At 32.7% G+C, this 21,185-nt stretch overlaps 2 protein-coding genes across 2 annotated transcripts in view; one reads left to right on the forward strand and one right to left on the reverse strand.

Moving 5' to 3' along the window:
- Nucleotides 1-6,622, reverse strand: part of LOC102808561 (uncharacterized) — a 30,381-nt gene extending 23,759 nt beyond the window's left edge. Inside the window, exons 1-5 of the mRNA XM_006815676.3 lie at nucleotides 6,376-6,622; nucleotides 4,535-4,591; nucleotides 3,403-3,625; nucleotides 1,878-2,098; nucleotides 988-1,122 (exon numbers count right to left, since the gene is read on the reverse strand). Of these exons, the coding sequence (XP_006815739.2) occupies nucleotides 988-1,122; nucleotides 1,878-2,098; nucleotides 3,403-3,625; nucleotides 4,535-4,591; nucleotides 6,376-6,468 (729 nt within the window). The 5' untranslated portion in view covers nucleotides 6,469-6,622. The remainder of the gene's footprint in view (nucleotides 1-987; nucleotides 1,123-1,877; nucleotides 2,099-3,402; nucleotides 3,626-4,534; nucleotides 4,592-6,375) is intronic.
- Nucleotides 6,623-6,858: 236 nt separating this feature from the next.
- Nucleotides 6,859-21,185, forward strand: part of LOC100377869 (palmitoyltransferase ZDHHC5-like) — a 29,220-nt gene continuing 14,893 nt past the window's right edge. Inside the window, exon 1 of the mRNA XM_006815677.3 lies at nucleotides 6,859-7,053. Within this exon, the coding sequence (XP_006815740.1) occupies nucleotides 6,950-7,053 (104 nt within the window). The 5' untranslated portion in view covers nucleotides 6,859-6,949. The remainder of the gene's footprint in view (nucleotides 7,054-21,185) is intronic.

The following is a 21,185-nucleotide window of genomic DNA, read 5'->3' on the forward strand; positions in this document are numbered from 1 at the left end:
AGATTGTAAAATTAACTATAGAGAGCAGTATACAAATATTCTGGTGAATGAATTTGTTGTGGCGGAGACCAAAAGGAAAGTCATCAAAACTATTGGAAAAACAAAGTAATCAATAGATTGTAAAATTAACTATGGAGGGCAGTATACAAATATTCTGGTGAATGAATTTGTTGTGGCGGAGACCAAAAGGAAAGTCATCAAAACTATTGGAAAAACAAAGTAATCAATAGATTGTAAAATTAACTATGGAGGGCAGTATACAAATATTCTGGTGAATGAATTTGTTGTGGCGGAGACCAAAAGGAAAGTCATCAAAACTATTGGAAAAACAAAGTAATCAATAGATTGTAAAATTAATCATAGAGGGCAGTATACAAATATTCTGGTGAATGAATTTGTTGTGGCAGAGACTAAAAGGAAAGTCCTCAAAACTATTAGAAAAACAAAGTAATCAATAGATTGTAAAATTAACTATAGAGAGCAGTATACAAATATTCTTAGACTTCAACAGCTCATGAGCGTTACATGCTCTTCTTTGAAACTTTGGATACATATTTGTTCTGGGCTTTAATAATTGAACACAAAAAACTACAAATTATTAAACACAGATTCCTGCAAAACAGTGACAAAGTACAGACACCACATGAACCAAAGAACTTAGAATACTTTCACAATGTATTTGAAACCAACTCTGAAGGCTTTAGATGACAATTTCTATTTAAAAAAAAAAGTTTTCACGATAAAGAGGTGCCATATGCAAGTTACATTTCACCCAGGAATGCCGATTTTGGATCAATTTTGTTGGTGGAATGATAAAAGTTACCCGAACAAATCTTTTGACAGCGAAAGTTTTCACAGCCTTGTAGGAATCTACATCTCTTATATTTCCACTTGTATACCAGATGATATTGTTAGAAGCATACAAATAAAAAACAAAGTAACTATCAAATTAAAACTAAAGAGGGCAGTATAAAATATAAAGCTTACATCATCTCCTCTGGAACCTAAGACTGTGCTTTCTACTGTGTAAGTAGCTGATATACAGCATGATAATAGCCAGGCAAGGGGATGGCTTAACATGGATCCTTGAAAATAATCTTCATTACTTATAGTATGCAATGCCTGAAATTTTAAAAACAAACATTTTTGTAAATTTCACAATGAACAACTAAAAAGAATCAATAACATTATATAAAACCATTTATTTTCAACTTTTTTTCAGCATATTTACGAATACGTTCTTTTGTCATTTTACATGTTCACGTGGATTTAATTTAGCAAATTGAACCCTGAAATATATCCCTGAAAATAGCAGAGTTACAGTAAGTCTTAGACACACAAGACTTTATTTCTCTCGTGTGTGTATGTTTAAATATGTTTGAACTTTGTTAATACAAGGTAACATATTTGTATTCATATCAATAATGTAAGTCATGTATCTATGGTCAAAATAAATCATCTTTTAATAATCCATCAAATAATAAATACAACTGTTTGGTTACATGCGCTTCTATCAGAGATACACTGATAAAAAGAGCAAATACGGTAGTCTACTAAATCAACTACTGACTTTCATGGAGTTACATTTTTGTTGGCGGCCATCATGAAGATCTATTACTCTTACAAGATTTCTCTTTTCTGTAATGTGTAATGGGGGCAGAAACAGCACACAGAGACGACAGTGTTATGTGACAATTTAACGAGAAATGTTATGAGCTGGCAATAGGCCGAATGTATTATTTTTCATTGTTGGATGAGCAGTTGACAATGGAAAAAAAAAACTGATCTCAGGCAGACACCCTACCCATAATGCAGCACATCAGGTATACAGAAGGTTTAATATCAGAAATAAGAATGACATAATATATGATACTTACATTAGGGTTAGCTTGTCCATGACAGAGGGATACCACCCAGTTATGCATGCTGTTAAGTAGTTCTGGGCAGTTATTCTGAATATAATGACTCAGGGCATTGATATCTCTACAACTTGCGAGTCTATGCGCAAATACATCTAATACGACCTCCGAGTCTTTGTATCGATATCCTGACGATGCCATGTACATCATAAAAGCTGCATTAACCAAACAACTACTACCTGTGAAAATTCACATATTCATATAATTATGACCAGTTAATACAGTGTTTATCCTGTAAATAGAGTGACAGGGATTAGAAATGCAAGAGTCATTTTAAAATACATAGATCTGATTGGGTGTACCCTTTATACATGCCCCATGAGAGTTGCTGTAGCTTATGGCAATAAGAACAAGCAGCCGGTCAGCTGAGATAGCTCCGCTGTTAGCAATGCACATTTCAATTAAAGAACAGAAGATATCATTAGAAAATGAACAAATGTATAGTATCAAAGCAATGGGACTTGCTGTTTTCAACAAGAAGTAAAAAATATCACTTTTCACCAACAATGACAAAAATAATCATCAAAATTAGATAATTGAAAATATCACCCTGAAATTAACAAATCTGAAAGAGGCCACATGTAGTACCTATATATGTAATATAAAAGCAATTGGACTTGTGGTTTTTAACAAGAAATCGAAAATATCACTTTTTACCAAAAATGACAAAAATATTCACCAAATTTAGAGAATTAAAGATATCATTATAAATTGAACAAATCTGAGAGAGGTCCACATGTAGTACCTATATATGTAATATCAAAGCAATTGGACTTGCGGTTTTTAACAAGAAGTTGAAAATATCACTTTTTATTAAAAATGACAAAAATATTCACCAAAATTAGATAATTAAAGATATCATTATAAAATGAACAAATCTGAGAGAAGTCCACATGTAGTACCTATATATGTAATATCAAAGCAATTGGACTTGCTGTTTTTAACAAGAAGTCGAAAATATCACTTTTTACCAAAAATGACAAAAATATTCACCAAAATTAGAGAATTGAAGATATCAACATGAAATGAACAAACCTAAGAGAGGTCTACCCAAGGTACATATACACCAAGTATCAAAGCATTCAGGCTAGTAGTTTTCAAGAAGAAGTGGAAAAAGTAAAACATTGACACGGACGATGACGGACAATCACTCATATGATAAGCTCCGCTCGACAAAGTTGACAGCGGAGCTAATAAAACAAGTGGGCAGGATGTAAACTTGCCAAAGAGGGTGCACATCAAACCACACTGGCTGAATGAAATCTACTATGGTAAAGTGAAGATCCAATTAACCTTGGCTAGAGAGGGCGTTGAAAGTATTTTTACCACCTTTTTCTCAAGATCTGAACAATTAAAAAAAAAACATTTGACTCTATATACTGCTCTCAATGGATTCTAACCACAATGCAATGTGCAAAATATGTAAATGAAATCATTATAATTCTACAATTTTATGAAAAAGTAATAAAAGATTTGAACTTACTTTCTTGATTGAGCATTTCTTCTTCTTTGGAAAATATTTTGCAATAAAACTTGATTTGTTCTGTCTTTTTGTTGTTTAAAGACAAAACCTTTTTAATTGCATCTACGACATGCTGTTTTGTTAGCAACGAACCAGTGCCAATTTCTCCGGCATTTTGAAAATGACGATGAATGTGTTCATAGAACAATTGACCGAATCTTTCCACGGGTTGCGAGAAATAGTCCTGCAAATATAAGAATAAGTCATCTTAGGGGGGTGACCATTCAGGCGTTGGAGTATATCGGGGGGGGGGGGGGGGAGTATATTCATAAAAAAATGTACATATTTGATAGACAGGAAATACACAACATCATCCAAAAAAAGTTCAAAACTAGGTGAAGCAAATAAATAAGTAGTTTGCAATGTTAAAATTTGTTGATCACAAGAAATGGACAGTACATACAATTAAACACACATACAATTCAACTGTATGTAGCAACCTTTTTTTTACAGGATAAAAGAAAATCAGGAAATTGTTATAACATTTTCGAAAATTACATGACCAAAGCAATGAAATGACAGCATAGAAACCAGCAAGAACCTGTTAGTAAGAGATTGAATTTCCCAGCAAGAACCGAGATCTCATTACTATATAGAAACTACTGAGAGATCAAATTACAATATGGAAACTCATTACTATGAGATTAAATTTATTATATGAAAATATAGAACGCTATTCAAAACAGAACAACTATGTGCCAATTGAATTCAATTGTGAAAACAGCAACATATTATGCTTACTGATATTTGAAATAACCAAAAAATGCTAACAAAAGGAATAATAACATTTTTATTCCGATTATTCATAAATACAAAGACATATTTAGAAGATTTATTTTTGAATCCTGAAGGAAAGGACTGCTGTTCAGTAGAATGAACTGATTTTTTTTTTTTAAATGTTTTTTGTTCTGGACATTGAATGTCACTTTTTTGGTGTTCAGCCTAAGGTAGGATTTGAACTTGGGTCTACCGATCACGAGTCTGATGCAACGACCACTATGCTACCAGGTCATTCAGTAGAACAGATCATCACTCCAATAAACCCTCCAATGTAAGACCAAGAATGAAACATACATAGGCTAAACAGACTTACATGAAATGCTTCTTTGTCAATATGTTGGGAATGCTCTTCAGTACCACACAACTTTCTCTGTAAAGTTAAATTATAAATTGACATTTCAATTATAACACTGACAAAATTCTCTACGTGGTGGTACTGTAAAAGCATTTATTTTCACTATTTCAAGCATATTCAGCATTTTTTCCCTTCAGATTCACGAATTTGCCAATGAGACAATGTGTTCTATTGTAATTGGACAAGTTCATATGAATTTAATTTAATGAATTTTACTTATCAGAGAAAATTAAAACCCACTGAATAATTAATACATTTACAGTATAAAATTATTAATTGCCAGTATACATGTAACTAATATAGCAATATGTAAATATTCTATTCCATTAATTCATACCAAATTGCTAAATATGGTCACATTCTGTTAGCTAATGCTCTTATATAATGGGAAACTAGTCTGTGCTTTGGATTAGTCCTGAGACTTTCTAGGTGACTACATAATAATGATATAAAGTTGAATATCTAGAGAATGAAAAGTGATATAAAAAAACTGTAAATTGCATTCTCCTACATTTGTAGACCTTTTTCTTCAGGGGTCATTATATTGCTTAGATTGATGTTTCCTTTGAGATATATAGTTTTGTTTATAGTAATATAGCTGGAATATAACATACAATGTATGATTATGATGATTGTTTAACATTTAAATGATTGACATTTGTATCTGAGAGATATTGCTCTGGAACAGCATTAATTAAAACAAAATCAGCCATGTACATGTATAATAAATATATAAAATTTGAACATAGTCAGTTGAAGCATGTCAGAGATATGTCTCTAGAATCCCATTCATTAAAACAAAATGGCCACCAGTCAGCCATTCTGAATCCGATCTAAAAAATAAAATAACGTGCATCTAGAACCCGTAATGTCTAATGTATGTACATGTACCAAGTTTGAACAAAATCCATCCATAAATACCAGAAATGCTTGATATTGGATGATTTTTTAGCACAAAAATGGCTGGCGTTTGGCCATTTTGAAACAACGTCGCGGCCCTCGCTTGAAATGCCTTCGGCATTTTGTTAACACGCCTGTATTTATTATTTACCCTGTATTTATTTTTGAATGTTACCAGAAACTCAATGTATACTTTGTTTGGTCTTATCTGATTTCCTTACTGTTTTTTGTTTATAATTTAATATTGTACTGCATTTTGATTTTTGTTATGTTACAATTTAAATTCCTCCTGGAGAATCTCAAGTGTTTTTAATATAGTTATCTGTGAAATCATTAATGTTTGTACAGCGTTAGAAGAGAAAGAAATGCTAGAGGTACTAAAGTCAATCGATTAACATTACACTTAATACAATGTGCAACAAGTCCTGTGGCCTGAGCTTTATACCGGGACTATATATATATACATGTATACAATGTATACACACAGTTGGTTGACAATGACTCGTGTACAAAGTCCTCACCATCCCACTGTCGCTATATACTACATGAACTTTATACATCAATAATAAAGTTCACTCATGGCTGACCTAATTGATTTTTTTCTAACTAAATATTTTTCAGGCAAATTTTCCAAAAATCACAGGGCTTGAACGACAAGATGAATGAAGGATGTCCAACGAGTCTGTGTTGGTGTCTGTTGGTATTCCGTTAAATGATAAGGCAATTTTGCTGAAAATGGATGCTCTCTCAACTGCGAAGTTCGAACGCTGAAATTGTGTCAACTACTTGTCGGTACACAAAATTGCATTCCGCGTCCGTGTGGAGAGACTGTGGCCATATCTGATGGGAACGTTCACACCTCTCCCTCGCGTCCCACTCTCAGAATTATGACAGCTCACCTGAATCAGGTCTATGACGAAAGGGGAAAGTTGTTCCTCGTGAGGGCTGTGGCGGGTTCCCTCATTGTGATGGTGTCCATGGGAATTCCCCATTTTTAACACAAGGATACTGTCGTTGTTAACAGCTGTGCTTGATGTCAGTGTGAAGTCCAACTATTAATCGTAAATAATGACTGTCATCTCAGTTTATGATCCTATCCCCGGCCGGTGGCACATCAATCCCTGGCAGCGGCCATGTTGAAAATTACCCAATACTTCTTCCGGTTTCTGGCGTATCACAGTGATCTCGCTTTGTTATCCATACGCATTGAGGGAGTTAAGTTAAGTTTAGATTGATGCAGCGGTGAGTCTATGAAACCAGGATACTTCGACATCTTTAGTGGGCACCAGTCAATAATATATACAAGAATAATGTATAATAAACCGACTTTCCGTCTTATGAAGAATTAATTTTATTCGCGGCAGAATATTTTGAGGTGTTGTTCGGCGGTAGCCAATTTTTAGAACGAAATCTGTCAAGGAAGGCGAGTCCTTATCGTTTTTATGGTGGATTTTTTCATGATTTATCTCAAATATGGCTTGTTGCAAGAAGAAGTGTAAACCAAGCAGTAAATACATTCCCGTAACGTCTGCATATGTCCTTCTCTTGGGGTGTACTTCGCTATTCTATATATTCCCGTAAGTACTACCTATATATTACGTTTTGTACAGCTGGGCTTGGAATATAATGATCACATTTTCAAGTGCTCACCGGTATAGCCGAAAACGTGTCACTACACACAGACAGCATTTTCCCCACACACATATTCTTGATATTTTTATTGGTAGTGCAAAATCCCTGTTATTCAAGTATAATTAATTAATATCGCTGAAATTTGTTCACAAATTATAAATCATAAATGCATGTAAATAAACAACAATGGAAGTTACATTGTAAATTTATTTGATTGTTTATCAAGTGTTTGGTGTAAACAAAGAGGGAGTGTTGATCTTTTCAATATATTTTTATTGGATCCCTTTATTAGTAACTTATCTTCTTAGAAGGTCTATGCTTCAAACCATGTACCTGCAATGCATGTATGCTTGGATATTTTTTTTCTTTTTAATACTCTGAGTGCAACAAAGGCATTCCCTTTATCTTAATAAATATTACTAAATTTCTACAGCAGTTGAATCGAAACTGCCAATTAACAAGCACAGTGCACAACAACATCATTTGAAAAATTTTATTTGTTATTATGAAGATGAAGGGAATGCCTTTGTTGCATTGAGAGAAGTATTGTTTGTTTTTATCTGTGCAATGTATTTATGTTTTCTCTTTACCATATAGTACCCTCAGATGATACTTGTGAAGTAATAAAGTTATTAATAGTATCTCTCTCCCCCACCTCTGTCATACTAGTAATTGATGGGGCTGCATTTTGTATGCACATTATCTTGAACTTCTTTGCCTAGGAGTAAAAAGGAATCTGGTATGGAATGTTTAACAAGTATGCACCAGTAAATGTAAACTCCCAAAGCCTGTATGTGGGGGCAACTATGGAGTTAATCTTGGGACAGCAATGTTCAGAGAAGCTTGAATTAGTTGGGCATTTTGTCATGAAATTTCCTACCTGACGAAAAATTTGAAGGACGATAGTGTTGGAATGGGATAGGGTGGGGGATAACAAGTGGATACGGCATCTTAGTGCTATCCTTAGAAGCCTGGCATAATATAGTATATTTAGCAACCAAATTTTGTTAGTTCCCACATATACAGAGTTAGGGGAGGTATGGGTTTATATTGAATAGTATTGTCTGTATATGGCAGCTGAGTTTGTATGAAGCGTTGAGATGTTAAATAAGTTAAATGACCAATTATTCAGGAAAAAATATTCAGTGATCCATTGAATACGAGTTCAGTCAAGGATTTGGGTGCAGTGTGCCTTTAAACAGATACATGTACATGTATGATGCATCACTGGTGCACAGACATTTTTTATGATGTAACTTAATATGCTTATCCTTTGGTGCACTAATGATGCAACATAAAATTACGAAAAAATTACTCTGCTTCATGGAGTTTGTATTTTGGTAAAATTAAATTCACATTTTAGAGAATGTCCTGGTCGAGTCACATCTGATCTTGTGGCGGGTGGGTCGTTAGTGGTTACACTTGAGATGTTCAGTGTCATGATGTTTACTGTTGTGTAACAGTATCAAATTATATATGAAGAGAAATGGTGGGACTTTTTGGCTTCAAGGGGTCCGATCAGGATGTTTCGGCCAGTTTGTATGCTTTTCAGGCAATGATGTTTACTACTCTCATTTTTGTCAGCCACATGCAATCTAAATGTGGATGAAACACAACCATTAGTTGTGTTCATCTGGGATTTAAACAGAATTTAGCTTTTTTGTGACTTGGTTTGCCTTTATGTTAAACTTGTCTTTACACTAACATTCCTAAGTAATGTTTCAAATGTGTACATTTATGTGTGTGAATAAACAACATTTTTTTTCTGCAGATCTGTTAATTCTGTAAAATTCGTGAGCACCGCCATCTTGAACAAGCGTACTCTGTGTAGCAACACTGACAAAACGCAATGGTCAATACACTCTGCACTGGGCTGCATAATACCTTGGATGTTGTCATTCTAAACAGTGTATCAAATTTCAAACTGAGGCATGTAATTATGTTGATATGCTTTGTCTCATTCCTTATAGTTCATATCAATTCATAACTTTCTTAACCTAGTTCCCAAATCTGCCAGTTTTGTAGTTTTTGGAATTTTTGGCGAATTAAAAAGTATTCCAAAAATTAAGTTCAAATTTGTTTCTCTGAAAGCATAATGCACATACCGAAAAATCTGTATTAGAAGCCGCATTCCTAATAGAAGTCGCACCCATTCTTTTTGAATATCTGAGAACCAAAAATTCATAATTCTCATATGTGTGGATGCTCTAATAGAAGCCGCATCCCCTCTGTTGCATTGTACCATTTTAATAGAAGCCGTGGTTTCTAATACAGATTTTACAGTAATATTGTAAATGGTTAATGAACATACAAATATTGTCATGTTTCAAAACAAAACCGAAACTATTCTTCGTTCTGTCTGTTTTAAAAGTAATACACACGATACTAGTGAATAAGCTTGCTAGTGTTACAGTTTGTTTATATTGTTTTCAAATGTGTTTCCTTGGAGAAAAAGGGGTGGGGCACACAATGTGTGTATCCCCAGTCTGGGATCCTATGTACTTGCATATCCAATTTACTGTTAAATGACTAATTTTCACTGCGTTTAAATTTCACTGATTTACCATTTCAGGCATATTCAGATGGTTATAAATTCAAGGTTTTGTCATTTAGATAATGTGTTCTATGCTAAATTTGACATGTTCACAGGGTTTTAATTTAGCGCATTTTTCAGTCAGTGAAATAAGCAAAATTAAAACCTGGTAAATAATTAATTCTTTTACAGTAGTTTGTAATTTTTTGAGTGGTGACCACTCTTTAAAATGAGAATTATGACTGAAAAAAAAAAGCAATGTAATTATTTTTTTTTTTTAAATCTAATAATTCCCATTTGTATTGACACCCAGCGGGTAGATTTCTTCCCATTATCACAAAGGGCTGAAGGCCTGTTGTGTGCTGTGAATAGATAAATAAATAATTAAAATAAATAATAAATAAATAAAATTATTACTAAACCATGTGTACAGACTGACGAAGACAAGGTTATACTGTAAACTTATTTTTCACTGCTAGGTATTTTTGCAATTTGTTGATTTTATTGCATTCGTAAAGTCGAAATTTTCGAAAGTCACTGACTTGCTGTATTACACCAGGATAATTTGCAAATATTTGTCTCTGGCGAAATTGAAGCAGTTTATAGTGATTAAAAGCTGCTCTGTCAAACACATACTTGTCTTCTGTCAATGTTGTTAGGCTTGGGTGTTGACTCAGATCAGTCAAGCCTGCCATTATGACAACATTCAATTTATACTTGCCTGGAACCTCAAATGTATTTTACTAAGATTGATGTAAATTGTACTTGGTGAGTGGAAGAAATAATGATTAGGTTAATTTTCAGCGGTTTTGATTTTTACGGTTTTTTACTGATAGAAACATTGAATTAGGATATTTAGCTATTAGTAAAATAAATGAAATAAATTCCCCAGTCGCTCATAGTGTCCATTTATCCTGCCATTTTGACCATAGCTATACAACTGTTTAGATTGATCCTATGGTACCCAAGTACTTGCATATCCAATTTCAGTAGTTTGTAATGAATAAAAAAAAATTAAAAAAAATGTTTATTACCGTAAAATCTGTATTAGAAGCTGTAGTTTCTATTAAAATGGTAATAATGCAACAGAGGAGATGCAGCTTCGATGAAAGCATCTGCACATATGAGAAATGATCAATTTTTGGTTCTCAATTGGTCCAAAAAAATGGGTGTGATTTCTATTAGGAATGCAGCTTCTAATGCAGATTTTACGATACTACTCCACTCCACCATATGTAGAAACTGACTAAGACAAGGGTATACTGTAAACTTAATTTTTACTGCTAGGAATTTTTGTGATTTAATGACTTAATTGCATTCATGAAGACAATTTTCACTTTTCACAAAATATCATGTTATTCTCTGACTTCCGCAAATTTGTCTCTCATGAAATTAAATTGGTATACAGTATCTAATGACTATTGTAACCCTATATTAATTATTATATCCAACTGTACTGCATACATGTAAGTGATTCCAATTCTCATCCATATGGTTATACATGTACATACATGCAAATGTGGTGGTGCCACACCCTATTCAAACTATCTTACTGACAATACATTTAATATATACTGGTATAATAAAACGATGTAATAATTTAAGATCATTTTAATAAGTTAAACTTTCATTAATTGTCCTGATTGACCTCTATACTACTCACCCGCTTGGCTATTATAGATTTATTTCATTACCCTGGATGAATGTCCCCCTTACTCTGGTGTTTTTATGAACATACAGACAAAAACAAGCAACACTGTTAACAACTATTTTGTATTTACTTTAAGTACTACATCTACAGTGTATATGAACCAATGTTTATTTAGTTATTTAACAGTCATTTCCCAGAGAAAATAAAAATTGTAACTGAAAATTAAAATTGCGAAAAAAAAATTGTAAAATAATTGAGGTTATGACGAAGATACCTCAAAGTGTACATGAAGATTGTACACGACCATGTACTGTTTGAATGCATACATTGTACCATCTTCATAATAATCAATCATGGTTTAGGAAGCCCATTGCTGGAAATAACACATAATTGTTTCATATTTGTATTTTGCATTTTCTAATGAAGTAAGATGTATATACATGTACCTTGTGTGATACCGAAAAAATAATGGCATACTGTAATTTATAGCAATGTGGTGACAGATTCTGCAGTATCAGTGGACATATTGTAAAGGCATGGAATATTTGACATCTTCTAATTGGTAAATCTTCACTTGTCACCGACTGGTCAAGTTTAAAGGTCAAAACCTACAAATATAGCTTGTTTGATAAGACCAAATAAACTAATTTGGTATTTCCAGTAACAGCAAAAAAAATATTTGATAGGTAGAAAGGCAGGGTTTTTAATTTAATTTTTTTTTAATATTATTTTTTTAATGATTTGTTCTTTTAGGTTTTTGTTTGAACATAATCATGGTTCAACTAAATTTGGACAGATGTGAAATATAATATGTTTCCTTTAATACATTTAAGCACTAGTCATTTACTATATAAAAGAAAGTACAGGCAATAAAAAAAAAAAAGTAATGAAATGACCATGGGCTAGCTAATTTGCCTAGAAATAGATAATTTGGAGTTTATTTGTATAAAATAAATTTTTTGATTTTCTTCCCAAAATTGGGTAGGTACATGTAGCGTTACTGGACAACAAATTTTCTTCAGCCTAACTAGACAATTTATTTTTGTGATAATTGATATGTTGATCAAACTGAATGTTTACAATGTACATTGTATATAGTGCGTTTAACAGTGTTTCTGTATATGCAAATGAGATGAAATGCAATCAATCAGAAGCTTAGGATGTGAACACACCAATAGCGATTTTGACAAAATACATGTAGCTAGGAATACATATGTGTGGTATTATCTAATTTCATATATTCCTCGCCAAAATTTGATGTCATGTGACACTTGTATCTAATCCGAACAAGTACACATCGTGGATGAGTGACTTCCTGTATAGCGACTTCATTCCTCTGATCCGTAGTTACAAATCCAAGATGTCTTCACACAAGTGAGGAATACTGGGGGATTTATTCATTTATTTTTTGTAATCACAGTTCCAGAAGCTATTTGATTTTTATCGAGTAAACGATGGAACTTTTTTACTAACTTAGCCAGAATGTTATGAGGTTCCAACATGGGCAGGTGTTGTGCACCATGTATTTGAATGTGCAGTGGTATGCCACTCTCGTGACAATCCCAGCTAGTAACTCGGGATTTACCGTATTTTACAGAAATTTGTTAATATTTAATTCAACAGCAATGTGGGCCATAGAGTTACACATTTTAACTGGATGCGTTTATTTACATGGTAATAAAACACATTGAGCAAATATTTTCAAATTTATCAGATTTCTGTGTGCTAACACAGCCACCCACAGGCGATGCATGCTGTTGAAGGCGATGGGAAATTCTCCGCTCACAAAAATGGATAAAACAATATAACATTCTAAATATTTACCCTGTACGTGTATCTTTTTTGTTTTGTACCCCATATTTATTACACGTTTCAAAATATTTCCTATTCAGTTACAGTAGCAATGAACCTGACTGAGTAAATTCTGAAAGTAGTCCGGTACCATATCACACACATGTACTGATATGGAATTTATGAAAATTCATATCACAACATTGTGACGTCACATCTCGGTGATAACATGTTTGTGTGTATGATAATTATTGGATGTACTCTAAAATACTTTATTTTCACTTGGAATTTATTTTCGCTGTAGGTGAAAATAAAATTCAGCGAATATACCTTTTTTCATATATCTTACATTCAACTCCTCGAAAATCAGTAAAAATAAATTTCACACAAAACACCCAAAAGCCTTTTCCAGCTAAAATAAAGTATTTTACAGTATTTTTCTATTTTGATGGTAATGACCATAGGGTCATCCTGTATTTTTTGAAACATGAATGATTTCACTGGCTAAGATTTAATAAAACAGACAACTTGAGCATGTATATTTACGTGAAATGAACAATAAATAAGCATATGAAAAGAGTAAATTTTGCCTTTCAAAAATTACCAATTTTTAAAAAAAGATGTACTGTTTTTTTTTGCCAAAATCCATCCCACCAGGTCGAACAAGTACGGTATTAGAAAAAAAATATGATACCCAAGAAAGTGCCCGGGTGTACGACTTTTTAGGGATTATGGTTTCGAGTATCTCTATGTATTTGTGCGTAACTTGGCATCTATTGGATTAGATGTCATACTTGATAATGCTAACCATAATTGGAAAAGTGATACATCTATAATACTGTATATGGATGATAAGTGTTGTCATCCATCATTGTCAGTTTTATATCTGTAGTTAGAAATCACTGTCTCTTCCATGTATTGCAGCGCATATGTTACAGTATTCAGATGCTCATCGGATATCAGCAATTTGCTGGAAATATTTTTTTAAATGTTCTGACTTTGTTCAATCATTTTAGACAAAGTGTTATTTTACTGTTTACACTCAAAATCTGTCAATTTACCATTTAGGACAAAATGTCCTAAGCCAATTTTGAGACAGCTGTGTAATTTTTCATGGTTCAACATCATTCCTAATTATTGTAATGGAAACTTTTTTCCACCAAAGAAATACTACAGGTATGTAGTCAAAAATGTGTCTAGTACTTAACAATTCACAAATGCTCACCAAATCACAATGACATGTCACAATAACTTCATGCATAACACGCTTTTCAGCTAAAGTTATGCACACAAAATAGATACATGTACATGTATGATAACAAATTAAGGACTATAGTATTTGCTCTATTAGTTGCATATTGGTATCTTGTAAATTTATTTAAAAACATCTTAAATCATGAATTATTTAAATTTATTTGTATAAAACTAAAAGGCATGTTTCTTAGATTGTCTGTACTTAAATTTTGTTGGGAAAAGTATGACTGAAAAAAAATGACTGGGAAAATTAGACCTAAATCAGACACTAACTAATATTTTCATTTCCAGAAAATAATTTGATTTCTTTGAAGTATTTTTTTCTAAGTACTGTATAGTTTATTTGCTTTCAAGCCATTAAAAATTTGTCTCCATGTACAATGTATGTAAATAAATAATCAATACATGTCTGCAGCAGTAAAAAATAATTCAATTATCATGATTGATTAATTACTAATAATTTCTTATTAGTCAGTGAGTTAAAATAACAATTTAATTGGATCGAGGGGAGCACTAGATGCTTTGCAATTAGTGAATTTAGATTGTATGCATATCCTGTATGCAAGGCTTGAACTTTGATATTCAAAGGTCATGCAATTTCAAAACCCAAACACTTCAAATATCTTGGGCTGATTGAAATTGTGAAGGAATGTTATGACTTTTAAAGGGCAGGTGGAGCATTTAAAGGCCATGGATGCATGGATCAACATGCTGACAACTTTGAATGACAATAGATATTAGTCTGTGTATCATGCAAACAAGTTGACGGAGTGCCATCAACAACCTGTTGCGTTTAAAGGAGCATGTCTCTGTTTCAATCTACAAGTTGCAACATGTTGACAAGTGGTATAAAATGCAGATTCACATTTGGTACATGGTGCTAATCAAATGCCACCATGGCCTTAGATTCCTTATTAGTATTTCATGTATCATACAGGTAGTTGCTAACATGTATCAATGGTTCTATGAACATTTGTTAAACTTTTCACCACCAGTTCTCTCTTTTCACCACAAATTCACAAAATATTCCTGTTTATAGTTGGCAATTTCCTTCGGAAGATTGGAACAAAAATAGCTAATTTTTTTGAGTAAAAACTGAAAAATCAACTCAAATTTTGTCTGTTGGCTTCAAAATTAGGAATATTGAAGAATGTAAGAAAAAAATGCAGACAAATTTAGGCGAGAAAGTGTGGTGTTGAAAAGGTTATAACTAAAAATACTAAATACTTCCGATTTGTAAAACTTTATTTTGCTTTCACAATACACTTACTACGTGTAGTTATGGGTTTTTATTTTAATTATTAACAATCTTCCGTGAATGGCCACTGTCGTTGAAATACAATGACTTGTTTTACAGAAAGTACTAAATTCTGTGAGCTAGTTAAGTTTGCAATCTGCCTGGCACCTTGTATTAAATTAGTATAGTGACATATCAGTAACATGCACGATAATTGATATCTGCTATAGTCTTTCTATTTTTGCCTTCTACTTTTTCAATCTGACCACCTATACCTGTACTGTAAACACTACCCATACAATTCAAATTAATGCCACCAGAAATTGAAACTGCAAAATACTGTGGAATACTTGGAATCCCTATTTTCGTTGAAGAAATGATTCAGTGAAAATAAAATCCAGCGAATATACCTTTTTTCTTATATTTTACATTCAACTTGTCAAAAATCAGTGAAAATAAATTCCATACAAAACATCCAAAATGTCTTTTCAGCGAAAATTAATTCCAGCTAAAATAAAGTATTTTACAGTAACCAATTCTGTATGACACATTACCTCTGTTGTATTTTTTCTAAAGTGCTTTTCTGATAAAATTGCATTTATTGTATATTAGATCATTAAGATATGATAAGTTTTCAATGGTATGACTTTGAGCTGATTCATTACTAAGTTTGACCACAGACACACCTCTGTCATATATTATAAAAGCCTAAGCTACTGCTACATATGGTACATGTAATTGATTTCCAGTGGTAATGTTAACATTTTGTTGAATGCTACTCATTCAAAACAATCGTTGAACCAAATGATTACCAGTTACATTTACATGTAGTACGGTTATTTACTAACAGTCCATGAAATTGGTGTTCATTGTATAGTCTCTTGACGCAACCGAATGAATGAAACATCTTGCTGTGCATGCAGCTGTCAGATCGCCACCGCTTCATATTTTGATTATCTTTGAAGTTTTAGGTTGGAATCTGTGCATAATATTACCTGATAATTTAGTAAATGAGTTCAGAAAAAGAATTGAAATAACAATATGTGTTAAGGGAGCCGATGTCCTCTTTCCTATTCTTAGAAATTTTGATAAATTTACAGGGCTTAGACTTGGAGTTGAGAGGGCACCCATTTTCAAGCCAAAATAGGAATAAATTAGTGAATTTCAAAGAGGAACTACGCAATCTCATTGGGCATCAATGGCGTTTGATTCCACCATAACCCTGGATTTGTGTCCACATAGGTTTCCAAATACTGTATTTGCTTCATTAGTAGCGCATACACATTTAATAAATTGAATCGGTGTCTTTATGATCAAAAAAGTACTGGGTAATATTCTAATGATTCACCATACAAATAATATAATTTTGGTTTGATGAAATATTATTATAGATGTACTTGTAATATAACAAATACTGTAGTTTATTATATAGTGTTGGCTTGCTTCTGACCTTGCCAGTATGAGTAAATTACAATTTTCATATTACCGGTAAATCATGAAAGAAATCTGAAAGTCACAAGCACAGTATCGTAGTATGTTTTAAAAGGCAAAATTATCTCGTTTACAGACAGTTATGTTTACCGCCTGACAGTTATTTTCTACATCACTGAATAATTACCTGATTTGCATAATAATTAGTCATTTATTAGGTTTTTTCTGAGCTTGCTACACACATAATTTTGTTTTGATACTGTATTCACTTACATAAATTACAGAGGTGTTTCTCTGCTCAAAATAAGAAATATTTTATAATTTAATATAACAAATGCGATTTTTGTTTTATATGTGCTTCATATTGGAGATGTGCTTTTAAATAGAGCAAATATGATATACAATGACTGGAGACTTTCTTTTCAAAATTCAATGTACATGTATAAAATATAAAGTGGAATATTCCAGCACTTCTGAGAAACGAATATATTATGTACATATGGGGAATTGGTTTCTTACTCTGTTTGAAGCATAGCTACAACTGTAGTCTTTAAATCAAGTCTCATTCACTTGTTATTGATGTCATTCACTCATATTTATGCTTGTGTCAGATCATGAGGTCAATTGCGTGACCCTCTAGATAGAATCATCAACTGGTTGGCACTGGTTTGTTGTGGAGTATGTTTATATTCAGTTTATTGCAGTTGTAACATCTGTTTTGTTGTTTGATTTGTTTATGCTTACATGTCTGCGTTATCTACCATAACTACAACCAAACAGATGCTAAGTGAAAAAATGATTTTAATCTTCAAAAAACATCAATAATTTGTTTTCAAACCTTGTTCAGCTCTCAAATCAATTTTACTTGTGCATGATTTACACAAGATAATTTGAAGGAAAAAAGTAGCTTTTTCAAAAAAAAGGTTATTGAATAGATGAGTATTGAATTATTGGGATGGAAAAATGTCTCTCTAAATTTCCAAAGAAAGGCTTATCGAAATAAGAGATGCATTTCTCTAGTCTTAGGACACTAATATTGCAGTGACATATTTTGTGAAAGTCTTATATTGTGAATTGGGCTTAATTATTAGCTGGGTTTTGACATTATTTTTGCTGATAGCGAAATGCACTAAATTGAAATCCTCTAAATATTCCAAATTTAATCCTGAAATGCAACATTCAAATGCAAAACATTCTTCAAAAACCAGTGAATTTAGAAATCCATGCAACATCAAATCTGATAAAATTAAGCCCAATTGAATATTTCTCCAGCAGTATCGTATGAACTGTTTGAATTTAAAAAATGAAAATATATTGTATATTTCAGTTTTTCCAATTTGCTAATTTTTTTACTATTGTAGATGTTTTTTATGATAAAATTGTTTGATTGATATATGACGACTAGTCTCTGTGTCAGTAACACAATTTACTATCTTACAGAACACATTGTTGATTGGTTACTTAGTGTTATCTTGAATTATTTCTAAAAATCTGAGTTTTAAAAGTGATTAACAGTGCTATTAAAACTTTGTGTTCTATGAAATTGTTATAAATATGAAAATCTTTGGATATTAGATTAATTTTCTTGAATTATGGCAGTGTAACACGCAACAGAATGCTAATACATGTTGCCATGGGAATTATAGCTTCATGATTGTGAATAACAACCCAATGAATGCAGTCTTGTGATTTACAACATGTATGACCAAATTTATCGTTATACAATGTATATTAAAAGTATTGAGTAGGGTTCTTCCTTAACATATGTTTTACTGCTTTCATTTGACATGTTATAACCAGTCTTAAGTTTGTAGATTGTTGAGAACATTCATCAATATTTGTTGTACTCAGGAGCTTCCTCTGGCAAAGATGAATTATTACTGTAACATTACATACATTGGTACATAACAAGGTCATAACTTAATAAATTGTTGTAACATGTTTTGAATAGGTGATTTTCCGAACAATTGCGAGATCTCGCGAGATGCATGAAAGACGCGCGTCGAACGTCTGCCGCAAAAATCGAACGATTTGATTTTGAACTAGAATTTCTTTACATGTATTTCGTAGCTTACATTGACCGGCCGATCTTCGACAGAGGAATATTGCTTCCGAATACCCTCACTTAATCGAAATTGCGTATCATCAAATGTGGACAGCACATTATTAAGCATGGAAATGTCCCCGAAATACTTTCGCGTTTGTCGAATCCCACGCGATGTTTGACGCTATGACCTTTGTTTGTCCTGTTTTTACGTTCAATTTCACGCATAACGCGTGATTCTCGCAGTGTACGGAAAATGGTCTATTCAAAATAAAGTTATTAGTTTCTGCTCATAAATGAAGACTTTATAAGATGAGTAGATTCTGTTATTCCCTTATGGTGCGTCTGTCCAACATCATTCATTGAACATATTTGAAAGATTCCATTTGAATTTGGTAAGAAGGTTAGTTTATACATCGTATTTGCTCTATTAGTAGTATGCGCTTACGTAAATTGTAGTATGGTCAAAATAGGTAATATTTTAATGATTCAATATACAATAAATTTTGGTTCATATGCACTTCTATTGGTGATGTGCTTCTAATAGAACAAATATGGTATGTTTGTGTCCTTTGCATTTTGGTGACTGTAGCAATGTTATTGCTCAAACTTCTATAACAAACATTTAAAACACACAAGATGACAACTTACTGCATACCCTAGTCAAAATGTCAAGTTTATTGCCATCTCTGACTGCCTCACCGGTGATTTTAGTGTCATTTCCCATAATAGTGCGTGACATGATTTTCTTCGGTTATTATCACATTACCGATTTTCACAAAATGTCAACTACTCTACCCTTAGTGTCTAGATCACATTTTATTGCTGCTAATGTCGCTTTGATAACGCCAAATCTTCTTTTAAATGTCCAGGTGAAAGAAATGGCTGAATTGGCTTAATTCACATACACACATAAAGAATATTTAAAAATTAAATTTTCTGTATATATCTACTATTTGGCCATTTGTGACTTTTAATTGTTTATAAAGTTTTTTTAGTCCCCGTTCGGACACAGTCCGAAAACGAGGACTTATGTTTTAACCTCCGTGAGTCCGTGTGTGCATGCATGCGTGCGTGTGTGTGTGCGTGCATGTGTGCGTCCGGACCTGTATCTTAGAAATGCCTAGACCAATGACATTCAAACTTCACACATACATAATACATGATATTATACATATGCACGTCAATTTGATTCACGATCTGATTCAAGATGGCCGAATGGCGGCCATTTTTGTGCTAAAAATCATCAAAATCAAGCATTTCTCGGCTGTTTACAGATGGATTTTGTTCAAACTTGGTATATATACATTAGACATTGTAGGACCTTGAGGCACATCATTTTGTTTTACGATCTGATTCAAGATGGCCGAATGGCGACCATTTTTGAGCTAAAAATTCCTAAAAATCAAGCATTTCTTGGCTGTTTACAGATGGATTTTGTTCAAACTTGGTATATACATGTACATTAGACATTATGGGACCTTTAATGCAAATAATTTTGTTTTTCAGATAAGATTAAAAATGTCCGACTGGCGGCCATTTTGATCAAATGATGTAATGAATGTGGTTCTCATGCCACATCTTCTGATTTGCTTTCATTGATCATGTTCAAATTTTAAATATTCATTATACATCATGTCATAAATAGACAGATATATTGGTTAGACGATCCTATTCAAAATAGCCAAATGGTGGCCATTTTTGTGCTAAAAAATCATCAAATATCAAGCATTTCTGGCATTTATGGATGGATTTCGTTCAAATTTGGTACATACATGTATATTAGACATTACAGGTTCCTGATGCACATCATTTTTTTTACAGATTGGTTTCAAAATGGCTGTCTGGCGGCCATTTTGTTTTAATGAATGGGCTTCTAGACCCATATCTCCGACTTGTTTTGACTGATTATATTCAAATTTTAAATATTCATTATACATCATGTCATAGATAAACAGATATATTGGTTTGACGATCCTATTCAAAATGGCCGAATGGTGGTCATTTTTGTGCTATAAAATCATCAAATATCAAGCATTTCTGGCATTTATGGATGGATTTTGTTCAAACTTGGTACATACATTAGACATTACAGGTTCCTGATACACGTCATTTTATTTTTCAGATTGGATTCAA

This window comes from Saccoglossus kowalevskii, chromosome 16, assembly GCF_978046115.1.
Source record: "Saccoglossus kowalevskii chromosome 16, keSacKowa6.1, whole genome shotgun sequence".
NCBI classification, from domain to species: domain Eukaryota; kingdom Metazoa; phylum Hemichordata; class Enteropneusta; family Harrimaniidae; genus Saccoglossus; species Saccoglossus kowalevskii.